The sequence below is a fragment of the Anabrus simplex genome, chromosome 3 (assembly GCF_040414725.1).
Source record: "Anabrus simplex isolate iqAnaSimp1 chromosome 3, ASM4041472v1, whole genome shotgun sequence".
In the NCBI taxonomy this organism is placed as follows: domain Eukaryota; kingdom Metazoa; phylum Arthropoda; class Insecta; order Orthoptera; family Tettigoniidae; genus Anabrus; species Anabrus simplex.
Window position 1 is genome coordinate 12,163,541 of NC_090267.1, and position 14,908 is coordinate 12,178,448.

Below are 14,908 nucleotides of genomic sequence, written 5' to 3' on the forward strand. Positions count from 1 at the left end.
TATCTTCATCCATTCACTTCACATGACCCCACCACTGAAGCTGGTTTAAGCATACGGCTTCATCCATTAAGTTCATTCATAACTTAGCCTTTATATACTCATTCTGAGTACCCTCCTGACATTGTTCCCACCCGTTCATTTCAGCAATAATTCTTTCAACTTTCATGTCTGTTACTTCTAATCTATGGATAAGATATGCTGAGTCCACCCAGCTTTCACTCCCATAAGGCAAAGTTGGTCTGGCTGGAGAGATTACCAGATTTGTGGACAACGACATTTAACCCATTGAGCCCTGCATATTTGTTGGATTGAAACTGCATTGGGGCTAGGATTATTTTGAAGGATATATAGTTGTTACATCCAGAGACTAAATGGAATGCACCCACCAGATTTTGTACTCTTTGGTTTTGAGAACAGTTTTGTTTTGTACAGGAAAGAACGATGTAAATAAAGTTTTAAGTTTGTGGAAAATAATAAAAGTCATCACCTGTGTAACTATCAGACGAATTCCATTTTATCGGGTAGATTTTCGGGTTCGACGTAACATTAGTGGCGACCACGACTGGACGTGAACAAAGCAGTAATTTGAAATGGATAAGTTGACTAAATCGTGAAAATCAATACGTGCGATGTTCACGAAAACATACGATGCGGTGATGGCGGAAACAGACCCCAACAAGGTAAGACTGCATTTTACTAAACTAGAATGACTAGAAAATGAACTGAAGGATGCCGATGAGAAAATATTAGAAGTGCTTCTCGAGGACAGGGACAAAGGACGATACACAAATGAATACGACAAAGTGAATGAATATCGTGATAAAGTAGATGAAGCTCGTCAGAGAATGGAGTGTGTTGTATTAACACAACGTACAAATGAAGGAAATCAAATATCGAGTGATGGTTTTGTAGGTTTCTCACAGAAAAAGCTGAAACTGCCAAAAATCAAACTTCGAAAAATTTCCGGAGACGTTAGGGACTGGTTAGGGTTTTGGAGTCAGTTCCATCGAATTCATGACGACTCAGACATAGAAAAAGAAAATAAATTTCAATATTTGATCCAATGTACTGTTGAAGGAAGTAGAGCTAGGGAGGTGGAAACTAGTTTCCCTGCAACAGCAAAAAATTATGATAGTGCAGTTCAGTGCCTTAAAAGTACATTCGGAAAAGAAGAATCACTCGTAGAATTTTATGTTTGCGAACTACTTGGACATGTGATTCAACATGTTTCTTCAACACAAAGACTAACTCTCTTAAAGCTCTACGATCGCTTAGAATCCCACCTTCGATCCCTTGAATCTCTGGGCATGACTGCTGACAAGTACGCAGCATTCTTGTTTCCGTTAGTTGAGTCACCTCTACCAGAAGACTTGCTGAGAATATGGCTTAGAAATTCTGTTCATCACCCTGTTAGTGACTCTACCGAGGATTTATAGTGTGACAAACTCTCGCAACTGATTTCATTCCTCATGAATGAAGTGGAAGGTGAACAGAGGGTCACACTTGCCCAAGGAGGATTTAATACAGCAAATCAGAAGCCTACACAGCAGAAACCTAGGTGAAACAAAGTAGAAAACTGCTAGTAGACATTAAAGATCTTGGAAATGTATGTGTATTCTGTAGACAGCACAAAGTGCTTCAAGGCGCAGAAGATGACTCTAGTGGAAAGAAAGAATATTTCGATGAAAACAGGGTATTGTTTTCAGTGCTTGAGACCTGGTCATGTTGCCAAGATCTGTAAGGGTCATGTACTGTGCAACTTCTGTTGAAAGAAACATGTTATTCTAATGTGTCCAACATTACATTCAAATTTTTCCAAGGAAAATGTGGAAGAAACACAAGATGAAAAGGAAGGTGCCTGTGCTACCTTCGGTAACCAAAACTGTAGTCAGGATGTTCTTCTGCAGACCTTGTTGGTGAAAAACACAGGAAGAAAAGGGGATCGGGTAATAAGAGCACTCATAGATAGTGGATCACAACGATCATATATATTAAAGAAACTGGTAGATACCATCGGACTGGAACCGTCAGGATCTGAAAACATGATTCATGCTCTGTTTGGAGAACCTGAATCAAAAGAGTATCTACATTTTAATTATCAAATACAGTTGAGCAGCTTAGATGGCAGGTACGCATGTAAGATCCCTGTATTAGATCAACCAATTATTTGTGGTACTGTCCCTAGAATACAAAGTAGTCCTTGGATGAAAGAACTTGAAAAAAATAGAATCTTTCTCTCCAATTCTCGAGAAGGGATGCCTGAAATTGAACTTCTTTTAGGATCGGACACCTAAGGAACATTTCTCACTGGAAGAATAAAAAACATGGAATGTGGACCAGTGGCTGTTGAGACTCGACTTGGGTGGGTTGTTGTGGGGAGGCTATCTCTGAACAGTCTCTCAGACTCATCCAGTATGGTGGTATCGTCGATGTTGACTTTAAATACTGCAATCACTGATTTATGGAAGTTGGGGACCCTGGGAATTAGGGGTCCTGCTGAGAAGACATCGAAGAAAGACGAAGTCCATCTACCATGGAATGAGGTATTTGAGGAGCTCCGCAACACCTTGGAAACTGCTGAGAAGAGGTGCAGGACAACAACAAACAAACTGTTGAGTGGCAACAGTTATCAGGAATACAATGTTGTGTTTCAGGACTGGATTCAAGAAGGGGTGATTGAAGAGGTACCCTTTCAAGACCTTGAAAATAAATGTCACTATTTACCTCACAGATGTGTATTCAAAGAAAATTCAACCACACCATTAAGACCCGTATTTGATGCTTCTTGCAGGGGGAAGGAAAGTCCATCTCTAAACGAGTGCCTGGAGAAAGGACCAAATCTGCTGGAACAAATTCCACCTATTCTGATCAGGTTTCGCCGTCGTGAAATTGGAGTAATTTTGGATATGAGGGCCTTTCTGCAAATTTCTATTGCTCCTTCAGACAGAGATTTCTTGAGATTCCTATGGTGGGAGGATTCCTCCATGAATAAATTCAAGATATTCCAACATTGACGAGTTGTATTTGGGCTCAAGTGTAGTCCATTCTTGTTGGGTGCTGTTCTTGATCTCCACTTCGAAAACAGTCCTCCTGAACTGCAAGAAATAGCACAATTATTAAAAGGCTCATTCTATGTTCACAACTGCGTAACATCCCTTGATTATGAGGAGGAAATGACCCAATTTTTTGAGAAATCTATGAAAGTACTTTCAGGAGCCAAATTTGAACTACGTGGCTGGGAATGCACCTTAAGGGGAAAAGAGAATAAGTCTGAGAAGATTTCTCCTGTTCTTGGATTATTATGGGACAAGGAAGAAGTTGTATTGTACTGTGATGTGAGGCCTCAAAATGAGACTGGATGTGTTACACAAAGAAAAATCTTGTCATCTGCTCAGAGGATTTTTGATCCTATTGGTTTTTCATCTCCTCTGACCTTATTCCCTAAACTTCTCATTCAGGATAGCTGGAATTCGAAGATGGGGTGGGATGGTCCATTGCCAGAGGATGTACAGAAGAAGTTTAGAAACTGGGAAGCTGAAGTTTGGTGACTTTCTGAAGTGAAAATACCGAGACATTTCGTAGTAAGTAGGTCTGAACAAACCTGGAGTTTACATACATTTTGTGATGCCAGTCGGAGTGCTTATGCTGCAGCTGTCTTCATACGAAGCTGTGCCGGTACTGAAGGGATTGTTTCTGTTCAGCTGATCATGGCAAAGACAAGAGTTTCACCACTGAAGGAAATTTCAATGCCGCGATTGGATGTCCTAGCATGTTGTATTGGTAGTCGACTAGCAAGCTCGGTCAGAGAAAGTCTGAACTTGAACGCCTCCGAGTTTTATTGGACGGACTCTTCAGTGGCATTGTATTGGATCAAAAGAGATGAGTCATGGGGAGTATTTATGAACAATCGAGTGAAGGAGATTAGATCTCTGACAAGACGAGAAGACTGGAGGCATGTTCCTGGGGAGCAGAATCCAGCTGAGCTTCCATCTCGAGGCTGTTCTGTAGAAGTCTTTATAGACTCCAAATGGTGGAAGGGTCCTCACTGGTTGAAGTTGGAAGAAGGGGAATGGCCAACATCAGAGGTCAACGTGGATGATGACATCATCAAACAAGAGAGAAGAAAAATATCTCCATCACTGATTAATTCCTCAGCGGAGAATGGAGATGCCTGGTAACTAAGAAGATTTTCCAAGTTTTCTCAAATTGTCAGGCTCGTAGGATGGATACTGCGATTTGTTGGAAAATCATTGAAACGTAGCAGTTGTGAAAGTGGGGGTGATCTCTCTGCTTCAGAACTAGCACAGGCGGAGGGAAGGCTCCTGCGTCTTGTCCAGACAGGGGTTCTGGAAGAAACTGAAAGACGACGATTGAACTCCCTTTGCACCTTTGTGGACCAAGATGATCTTCTGAGGCTGAAGACTAAAAACTGTTCAAAGAGAAGATGAGGAAAATTTTAGATATTCCATTCTTCTGCCTTCCAGTCACTAACTTGTGGAGATTCTAATCCGAGACTACTACATACAATATTCTCATGCGGGTGTTGAGGTGCTACTTAGAATATTAAGGGAAGAATTCTGGATCTTAAGAGGTTGGAAAACAGTACAAAGGGTTATCACAAAATGTGTCAAATGTCGACGATTTGAGTCAAAGAAAATTGATGTAGAACCTGCTCCATTGCCAGAAGATAGAGTGAAAGATTCTTCCGTCTTCGAGGTCAGTGGGGTTGATCTTGCTGGGCCGCTGATTTTAAGGGGTGGAGAGAAAGCTTGGATTTTGTTGTTTACTTGTGCTGTGTATCGAGCTGTACATATTGATCTGGTGTTAAACCTTTCCACAGAAGCATTTCTTCAAGGTCTTAGATTTATTGCAAGGCGGGCACGACCCAGACTTATATACAGTGACAATGGGACCAACTTCACAGGAGCTGTGAATTTCTTTGACTATTTGGACTGGCATAAGATAGAAGAGAAAAACATCTTCAAGAAGGATCCAGTGGAAATTCATTCCACCCACGGCTGCTTGGTGGGGTGGATGGTGGGACAGGATCATTCAAATGGTCAAGAAGTTGTTGAAGAGGACATTGGGAAGAGCCTCTCTCACCTACGAAGAGGCTTTGACTGTTCTATGCGATGTTGAGTCTGTGGTAAATTCTAGGCCTTTAACGTACCTGTCTGTGGATCCAAGCGACTTAGTGCCATTGACTCCTGCAATGTTCCTGCAGGACAACCGGTCGATTGAAGTCCCTGATCTGGATTGCTTTGACAAGACTGATCTCAGAAGACAGGCCAAGTACCTGCAGCGTTTACGGGAGGAATTGAGGAAAAGGTTCCGTGATGATTACCTGAGCCTTTTAGTGCAGCCACAAGTTAAAGAAAAGTGTTGAAGGATGCTAAAGATTGTGACATTGTGTTAGTAGGCTCTGATCAAAGGAAAAGACTCGATTGGCCTTTGGGTAAAGTGATTGAGATGTTTCCTGGTAAAGATGGTAACACAAGAGTAGTTCGAGTGCAGAGTCCTGGACGGGACATGATCAGGCCCATTCAACGTTTCTACCCACTGGAGATTACTTCATCACAGGATACCTTACAAGTGGAAGATGATGGAGATAATGAGCAAGAAAGTGTTATTTCTGCTGTAAAAGATGAAGTAAAAACGAAAAGTGGACGTTTGGTGAAACTCCCTGCACGATATAGGACTTTTGTCTTGTTAAACTGTGTAGGTGAAATGATTGTCAGATTCTATTATTGGTTCATTTTGGTTTTCTGTTAACAGGGGAATAAAGAAAACCAAAAGGTGGGAGGTATGTTACATCCAGAGACTAAATGGAATGCACCCACCAGATTTTGTACTCTTTGGTTTTGAGAACAGTTTTGTTTTGTACAGGAAAGAACGATGTAAATAAAGTTTTAAGTTTGTGGAAAATAATAAAAGTCATCACCTGTGTAACTATCAGACGAATTCCATTTTATCGGGTAGATTTTCGGGTTCAACGTAACAATAGTGATACTGCACATACTGAGAAATTTCTTACTTGCACGAGCATTAAAGACATTCATATACATGAAAACAAACTGCATTCATGACATGAACTGTGGAACAAGAAATATATTAAATATATTTTAATTTATTACCATCAAGGGTCCATGCTCAGTCTGCCTGCTGAGCTGTAATACAGTCATCTCGTTGCACTTCCTCTTTGATTTCCACATCTATTTGTTCATCAGGGGCATTGTGCACACTACACAACCCAGCATTTTCAAACTTTTTTCTCGCGGCAAGAGGTGTGATAGGTGATCTTAACTAATTTTGGGTTGCTGAACACAAATCCGTTGTCCGTTTCTATGTATCACGTCACATTTTCTCGCAATAGGTATATCAAAATAAGAGATTGACCTGAATATTGCATTTAAAAAGAACTGAAAAATGTTGATAATTTTGGAAATATTTATATTTCTTTGTAGTATTACAGTAAAACCTCGTTAATTCGAAGTCGTTGGGACTCAAAAATCGGACTTCGAATTACGTGATTTCGAATTAACCGCCAATTCGAAATTCAGAAGTACCAACCCTTGCCACGTTACAAAATATTCTAAGGCCCGTTACTGTATGCATTTAACCTTGTTTTTTTTTTTTTTTTTTTGCTAGGGGCTTTACGTCGCACCGACACAGATAGGTCTTATGGCGACGCATTTAACCTTGATTCACAGTTTATACCTTTCAAATGCCATGAAAAAAGAACTATTTCCAAAATGTATCCAAGAAGGTGCATTTACAGTATTCAAATAATACACTATCTCACTGGTAAACATAACCTCACGCAACGAAAGAAAGAAAAAAAAAGCACGATTCAAAGACGAGGAGAAATCTATGCTCGCTCCCATGTGCAAGTGCTTTATTAATTGGATTACTATACTGTAAGCATTTTAGATGCCTTGTATTTACACAGAAAGTACCCGATGCCCTTAAAATCGAACTTTCGTATGACTCTATCCTTGTACGATTTCCCGCCATGGCACTTCTCTCGTACTTCAGAAATGTAAACACTTGCCGCGTCACGAAGTATTCTAAGACCCATTAATACATGCAATCACCTCGATTCACAGTTTAAACCTTTCCAATGCCATGGAAAAAACTATTTCCGAAATGTATCCAACAAGGTGCATTTACAATGTTCAAATAATGCACTTGGATAAATCACTGACTAACATAACCTCACGCAACGAAAGAAAGAAAGAAAAAAAAGCACGATTCAAAGACGAGGATAAATTATGCCGGTTCCCCTGTGCAAATGAATTATTTTTTGGATTTCTTTACTGTTTGCATTTTAATTATAAATGCTTTGTACTGGCATGGAAAGTGCCCGACGCTCTTAAAACATCGTGTCTTATCAAAGTTTCCTATGATGAGGGAATAAAGTATCTCGCTTCCATGCGCATTGCAACGCACTACTATGACCCCCATCCCTCACACTGTACAGTTTCCAGGCTGGCAATTTCTCCTTTAAAACAATAAGACCGTTTGGGCTCGCATTAAAATAAAGCAATGCAGTTTCACCGGCAATGTGAATATTGTTCGGTGCCTACGAATTTATTATATTTGCCACGTTTTTTCGTCAACTGTCGGCATCGCCAGTGTTCGCGGATTCTGTTTTCCCGCACACTGCATGTTGCGTGATATTACGGCGTTCCTTAAAAGGTTGAACAAACAAGAATTCCGATTTCATTCAACTTAGCAATCATGAAGCGCACTGTAGACCCACCGAAGTGAGTGTAAGTGCGGAAAGCTATCCCTCCACGTTCCGGAATGCGCGTTCTATTATGACGCGGAGCAGATAAATTTAGAGTTGAAATTACTCTCTAACATACTATTGTTTTAAAATGTAAAGGCAGTTTCGAATTAAAAGTCTGAATTTCGGTAATGGGGCCGACATTGTACTTCGAATTACGAATTATCTGTATTTCGAATTAAACAATTGAAATAACATGCAAAACTGTATCTCATGTTTCCGGGAACGAGAGCTTCTTCGAATTAGGCGGGATTTTGAATTAACCGATTTCGAATTATCGAGGTTCTACTGTATATATTTTTTGAAATAGTTGAATATTGTCTTGAATTATTATATACAGTGAATAATTATTGAGTATAGAATTACAATGAAATATTTAGCATTTATTGTAATATAGGCCTAATACTTATTTACACAAAAGCACATAAACAAACAACTCTGAGGCAATGAAAGCATTTTATTTTGACAATTAAACATGATTTACAAGCAAACAATGTAACTTTAATTCAGTATCTTTATGAATTCATAAATGTGAACAAAATTAACTGCCATAGACGTCCGCTTGGAATGAACGCTTGGCTCCCCAGCGTCTGACTGCATAAAGTTTGCCTTCTCTTTTCAAACAACAGTAGTCAGCCATCATTGGTTCATCCCACCTCCCCTGGTATCTTCTTTCTACCTCCTTGATGTCCTGATGGAACCTCTCTCCCACCTCTTCATTAACAGCCCCAATATTTTCCAGAAATTGATCAAGATAAGAATGAAGGAAGTGCAGTTTCAGATTCATTCTACGCAACTCTTTCATATCACCCAACATTGTTTTCACTATTGTTTCATATTGTTCATCCTTTACATTTCCTAGGAACTTCATTATGACATCTCTTACTGAATTCCATGCATCCAGTTCCACAGCATTCATCCTCTGTTCAAAGTTTCTGTCTTTAAAGGTAAGAAAGACCCTTCTCGGGGCAAAAAAAAAAAAAAAAAAAAAAAAAACGAAAAAATTCTTTTTAAGCGCTTTTATTTGTTTACAATGTTGAGAACAAGAATTTGTTAAAAAAGTCATAAAATTATGAAAATTGGCCATTTTATGACATATAAATTACTATGCTGCACCATGAAAGACAACGCCCACTTTTACAGAGATCTATGTTTGTGCGTATAACTTCTGAACTATTATACGTAGATTTCTTAACTAACTTCTGGTCTGCTCTGTTGAGCATACTCTTTGTGTTGGTAACCATGACAACTTCCAGTATTGCATGTTTATGTTACGAGTGGTTACTAGACATCGTTGTAACATTATAATGCTTGTGATTTTGCATTGACGTTTTGAAGAATGGGTCGTTTGAAATCTTTTGGATGGAGGAAGTATACAGGAAATCGACACATACTTAAACTTCCCGGTGTAAATAACGTTAGTTTACATGAAAGTAGAGATATGCCTAGTTCCAATGTAGTAGAGGTTAAAAATGACATCTCCATATGCTCTCCATGTAGTGTTTCTGGACCTGAAATATACATTGAATCTCCCTCAAGTTCATCAAAACAAAAACTGTTTCCCTAAGGGAGACGATACATGGTGCAAATATAACAGGAAAGACCAAAATGATAAGCACCACGAGTTACGTTATGCTGTGGCTGAAGCTATAAAGCCAGTATATCGGGATTTGGCACACCCAGATCTTTTAAAAAGTGCCTGCATGGAAAAACACAGAACGCTAATGAAGCATTCAGTTATGTTCTGTGGTCCAGAGTTCCGAAAACAGTGTTTGTTGGTAATACTACACTCAAGTTTGGACTATGTGATGCTGTTATATCCTTTAACGATGGAATTATTGGTAGGGCTAAGGTGCTGCGGATGATGAACATCCTAATGGAGTTGGATGACATCCGAATAAAGAAAGCAGACTTCATGGTGGAAGAAATTAGTAAAAGTGCCAGAAGACTGGAGAGAAACCTTAAGAGGACTAAGGAGGACACAAATGATGCAAGTTATGTGGCAGGAATGTTCTAAGAATTGTCAGAGCTAACAAATTATAATGAGAAACTTCAACCTCATTTTTATCAGTTTAATATTTTTCACTACTTTGGTACCATTTATAAGTAAACTAATAAAGATAGGTCCATTAAATTTTGTTGGTGCATCAACATCATCCTGTTTAACAGTAATAAGAAGGGATACGCCTTTAAATAATATACACAATGAAATATAAATATTTTTCGACATTATTTTAGTGTACAAAATTGTACCTTAAGAAAAAAATCATATTTTGTTTCTGCCAATAATCCTTCTTATTATTGTAGATAATGCTCTAACTGGTAATCCTTGAAAATTTCAAGTGGCTAACACAAACAGGTTTTGAGTTAAGTGCACCAAAAGTTTGAAGATTTAACATGGGCAAGATAGGCAGGTCTTACTTTCCTTGAAGCTTTCTAATTTCTGGTCCATTAAAATGCCTTCCTTGACTTTTGCATCAGATTTATGTGGAAAGAAACAGGGGCTACTTTTGTCCAAGGCCTTAACGAACTGCTTCATGATTCCCAGTTTGATGTGTAGCGGTGGCAAAATAATTTTTTGTGGGTCAACTAAGGCAGCATTTGTAATATTTTTCTCACCAGGTGTCGAAACTTGTCTCTTGGGCCAGGAAGGTGTAGGCCAGTGTTTGTCCCTAGCTCTGCTGTCCCATTCACATTTAGTGTAGCCTGCTTGTTGTCCTAGTACACTACACACATCCCACCGGTGCTCATGATACTTGATTTTATCTAAAACCGTTTGCATTGTGATATAATTTTCTTTTAATGAAATGGAATGTGCCACAGAAATCGAAACTAGAATGTTTCCGTTATGAAGTAGTACAGCCTTTAAGCTCCTCTTGTAGGAATCCAAAAATAGCAGATTCGCTGTTATCACAAAGCAGCACTGTGCCGCAATGACACATTTTCAGAGAGTAAATGGCAAATAACATGAAAACTAGATGTGAAACAATAGAACCAATGACATTTCTGAAATCAGGAGACCTTATTTAGTTAAAATCATGTATCAGATTCTTTGCCACAAAAATCATGCTGGGTAGTGTTACTACTAATTTCACTGAAAATATTATATTCCTAATAATCATTATTTTCTGTAACCTTCAGTCTTTTACTGACAGCCTTCTTGTTTACAACTGAATCTCAAACTCTAAAGATAGCCCACTTCAAACCAATATTACTAAGCACATTATCGATATATGCTAACAAAGAACATATAACATTGGAGAGGAATAGTCCATACATAAACGAAAAATGCAATCACTCTGCCATGTCTTGAGGAAAAGTTGAATTACATTGTAAAGTGAGACAATGGAACAGTTCAGTGGTCCGGCATTTGGTCCACGAAGACAAAGCACTGAACGGTTCCGTGGCTTGGGCCCAGTGAGTTAAGGCTCTGAGCTTGCTGCTCAGTAAGATGGAGTGTCACAAAACTTTCAGCTTTCATCATCCATCATCAGGTCAGGAGTCACTCTGTCAGTCCACAAAGTGTGAAAAAGCAAATACACACACGCGCGCGCGCGCGCGCTGTTCTGACCCTAATTAGAAGTGTATGGATTTCAAATTCCTCAGACATACTGAATTATTACTGGAGTCTAGTTCCATGGCTGAATTATTAGCGTGTTCGCCTTTGGTCCTAGAGGTACCAGGCTTAATTCACGGCCATTTTTACATTCACTGGTTAATTTTGTTTTGTCTTGTCTGGCTATGCGCCGTCATTATCATTACAATTGATCACACACGCGGGTTGCCTATATGGTGTCAACTCGAAAGACCTGCACCAGGCCTCTATGGAGGACATGCTATTATTATTATTATTATTATTATTATTATTATTATTATTATTATTATTGGAAAAATATTTACCTGAATTTCATATTCGTATTTGACTATGTTCATAACAGCTTCTTGAAAATTTTGATCAGCCAACACATTATGTGGTTCAGCTTTCACCTCAGCTAACTTATCATCAGCAGTTAAAAGCAGGAGATTAGACACCTGAAAAAGGTGGGTGAATTCAGACCATTTAAACAATCAGCATTATGTCCACATCAGCATGAAAGATATTACATTTAAAAGTACAACAGAAAATAATTCATAACATTCTTTGTGTGAAGAAACAAAAATAAAAGTCACTGTACAAGTGTTGGAGATGCACCAGATCCTGTCACGATCTTCACTTGCCAGCTGCTAAATATGTCATGTTGTCTCACTCCACTTTGACAGACTAAACACAAGAGTGGGCATGAAGTTGCTTTCACAGAACTAGTAAGAGCAGGTATCAATGAGCTAGGACTGGCACTACTGTGTCCCCAAAAGGTAACACTGGGAAAACTATTTGCGAATGTCTTTTGCTGTTGTTGTTGTTTGTTTTGGAGCACCACTTCATTCTGTGTTGTTGTGACAGAGTGTGTGTGGGAAGGTTACAAGCTGAAGCCAAAAGTGTCGGAAGTCATAACTTACTTCAAAAAAGGAGAGATTACAAACTAGAATTATCTTCCATGGAAATAGCAAAGAAAATCGTAAGAGCAGCTACTGCGGAAAACAATTCCCTGATGTTAAAGGAAATTTACAGGAAAAAAGAAGTTGTATGGGAAACCACCGAAGCTGACAATTAGGTAAATATCCAGAACAAGATACAATAGAAGTCCGCTATAACGAGTGCAGCATATAATGAGAACCCCATTATAATGACACTTTTTGTCTGTCCCTTCCAAATTCCTATATTAAACTGTGTTTTATACATCAGTTACAGCAAAAGCCCTATCACTGACACATCCGTTATTACAAGCAATTAAATGTGTGCAAATTTTTCCGTTATCCACATTCATGCACTTAGTGATTGTATTGCATACTATCAATATTCTTTGGTATCATTTCCTTGCTATGTCCGGTAGCGAGCTCTCTCGTCAACATTCGAGGGCAATCAGTAATACCCATAGACTGCTGTTCTGTAAAGAAAAATGTAAATGAAAGTGAAAGTGTGCACATAATAAATGTGTAAATAACGTGTCTGATAGCAGTTGTTTAATCTTTAAACTAAAAGCTGAAGTAAACTATCGCGTAATTTGAATGTTAAATACTGTGACTAAATAAGAATGGGATATACCTCAAGATATGGCAGTGGGCATCATTGATTTTGGAGGTTAGATTTATATTTTCTTGCGTCTGATCAAATTTTGGAAAGGCTATTCCCATGTAAACTTATAGCAGGGAGGTTATCATTTCTCTACATGCGCTTGAGTATGTTTTCATCATACATATATGGTTAGGTTAGGTGATGCTGTGTGAAGAAGAAAACCAAAACGATTGTCACAGATGCCTCTGGAGTGATTCCGTAAGTTTTTCAGAATGTAATTAAACATACAATTTCACGCAGTATTGGATTTTAAAAAAATAAAAAAACGAGCAAGCCATAGTATAGATATCATCCACGTAAATGCAAGTTTTGAACAAACTGATCGATGTTTCATACCGATTTTAATGTGTATGGGGTTTTTCCTGACTTTACAAAAAATCGGATATAACGACAATCCGTTATAGCGAGTAAAGATTTTTGCCATTATCAATTTTTGCTGTAACACACTTCTACCGTATTAGGAAGCACAGTGCTGGTGAAACAACACTGAGACATATCTCACAACATCCCACTGACTGTGTCCACCAGTTTACTTTATCTAGGATGGTCAGTTGGTGCAACATTTTGAAATACAAGAGAAAATGGGACAGCTTCAAATGACAGTAATGCCAAAAGTAATAATAGTTATTTTGCCTTATGTCCCATTAACTACTTTTATGTATTTTGGATAAGCTGAGGTGCCAGAATTTAGACCCTCATGATTTCTTTTACGTGTCAGTAAGTCTACCAACAGGAGGCTGATGTATTTGAGCACCTCCAAATACTCCCGGACTGAGCCAGGGTCGAAACTGCCAAGGTTGGGGTCAGAAGGCCTGTGCCTAAACCATCTGAGCCAGTCAGCATGGCCCAAGTGCCAAAAGAGAACAGAGTTAGGTAGATTAGAGAACATGTCAATCGAAAAAAGTAACGGAAATGTTTGATTTTCAGAGATGAAAATCAAGATAAATTTTATTTGGATGGCCCTGGCAATTGGTAATACTAGGTACTGGCATTTATAAAAAGTGTTAGAAATGACTCTGCACAGCAAACAGTGCAGATGCGGCGTACCTGAGCACGTCTGCTCCGGGTGACATGAGACACTGTGCAACACAGGGAATCAAGAGATGAAAAGCACAACAGTTCTGTAATGATGTATTACACAAGGATAGACTGTTAACAAAGCTAATAAGGAGTGAATTGTAAGCTTAATGACCGTTGTACACTTACCAGGTGTTGAAAATGTTTACCACAAAATTTCAAGCATAGGGCAACATGTTTGCACTTATCAAAAAGCTTACACTCATGTTTCACTATGCATGGAGTTCCCAAACTTTGTTATGGCCACTTTTAATTCCTCAACTGTTCTGGGAGTAGACTGGCAAACTGACAACTTGACAGCACCCCAGGAAAAATCAGGTGAAAAATTAAGACTATCTGGTGACCAGAGCACTCATGAAATTAATCATTCCCTGCATAAATATCCTAAAAATTGCGTGGAGCAATTGGAGGTATGAGCTGCGGCTCCACTTTGTTGGGAGAATGAGCCCATAATTTCTGCTTCATTCATTTTTGTAATGAACAGGTGCAAGATCACATTAAAGTAAACTTCTCAATCTACCGTGCTGTTAAAAATTATTCGCCCAATAATGTATGAACATCAATCTTTTGAAAATGAAGTTGAGTTCCATGAATTGCAAGTGGATTTTCAGATGCCCAGAGTTGGGTATTCCGACTGTTTATATAACCAGCTTCATCAGTATAAAAATTTCTGTTCCATAGAATGCTGAGACCACTAGCAATGAAAGATGCTCATTTCTGCGCCCACTAACTTCCAACTCCTGAATGACAGAACATTTATATGGGTAAGGATTTACCTTCTTTCTTCCTGTTCTATGGGCCGTGTAGAGATATGTCAGTCTACTGTTCCAATTTCTGCACGGAAGTATCCAAAAGATTTTGTTCTGTTA

At 38.8% G+C, this 14,908-nt stretch overlaps 1 protein-coding gene across 1 annotated transcript in view; it reads right to left on the minus strand.

The window, feature by feature from the left end:
• The window catches only part of LOC136866937 (zinc finger protein 860), a 48,016-nt gene that overhangs the window by 16,671 nt on the left and 16,437 nt on the right, over positions 1-14,908 (minus strand). The window contains exon 3 of the mRNA XM_067144026.2: positions 11,690-11,821. Within this exon, the coding sequence (XP_067000127.2) occupies positions 11,690-11,821 (132 nt within the window). The remainder of the gene's footprint in view (positions 1-11,689; positions 11,822-14,908) is intronic.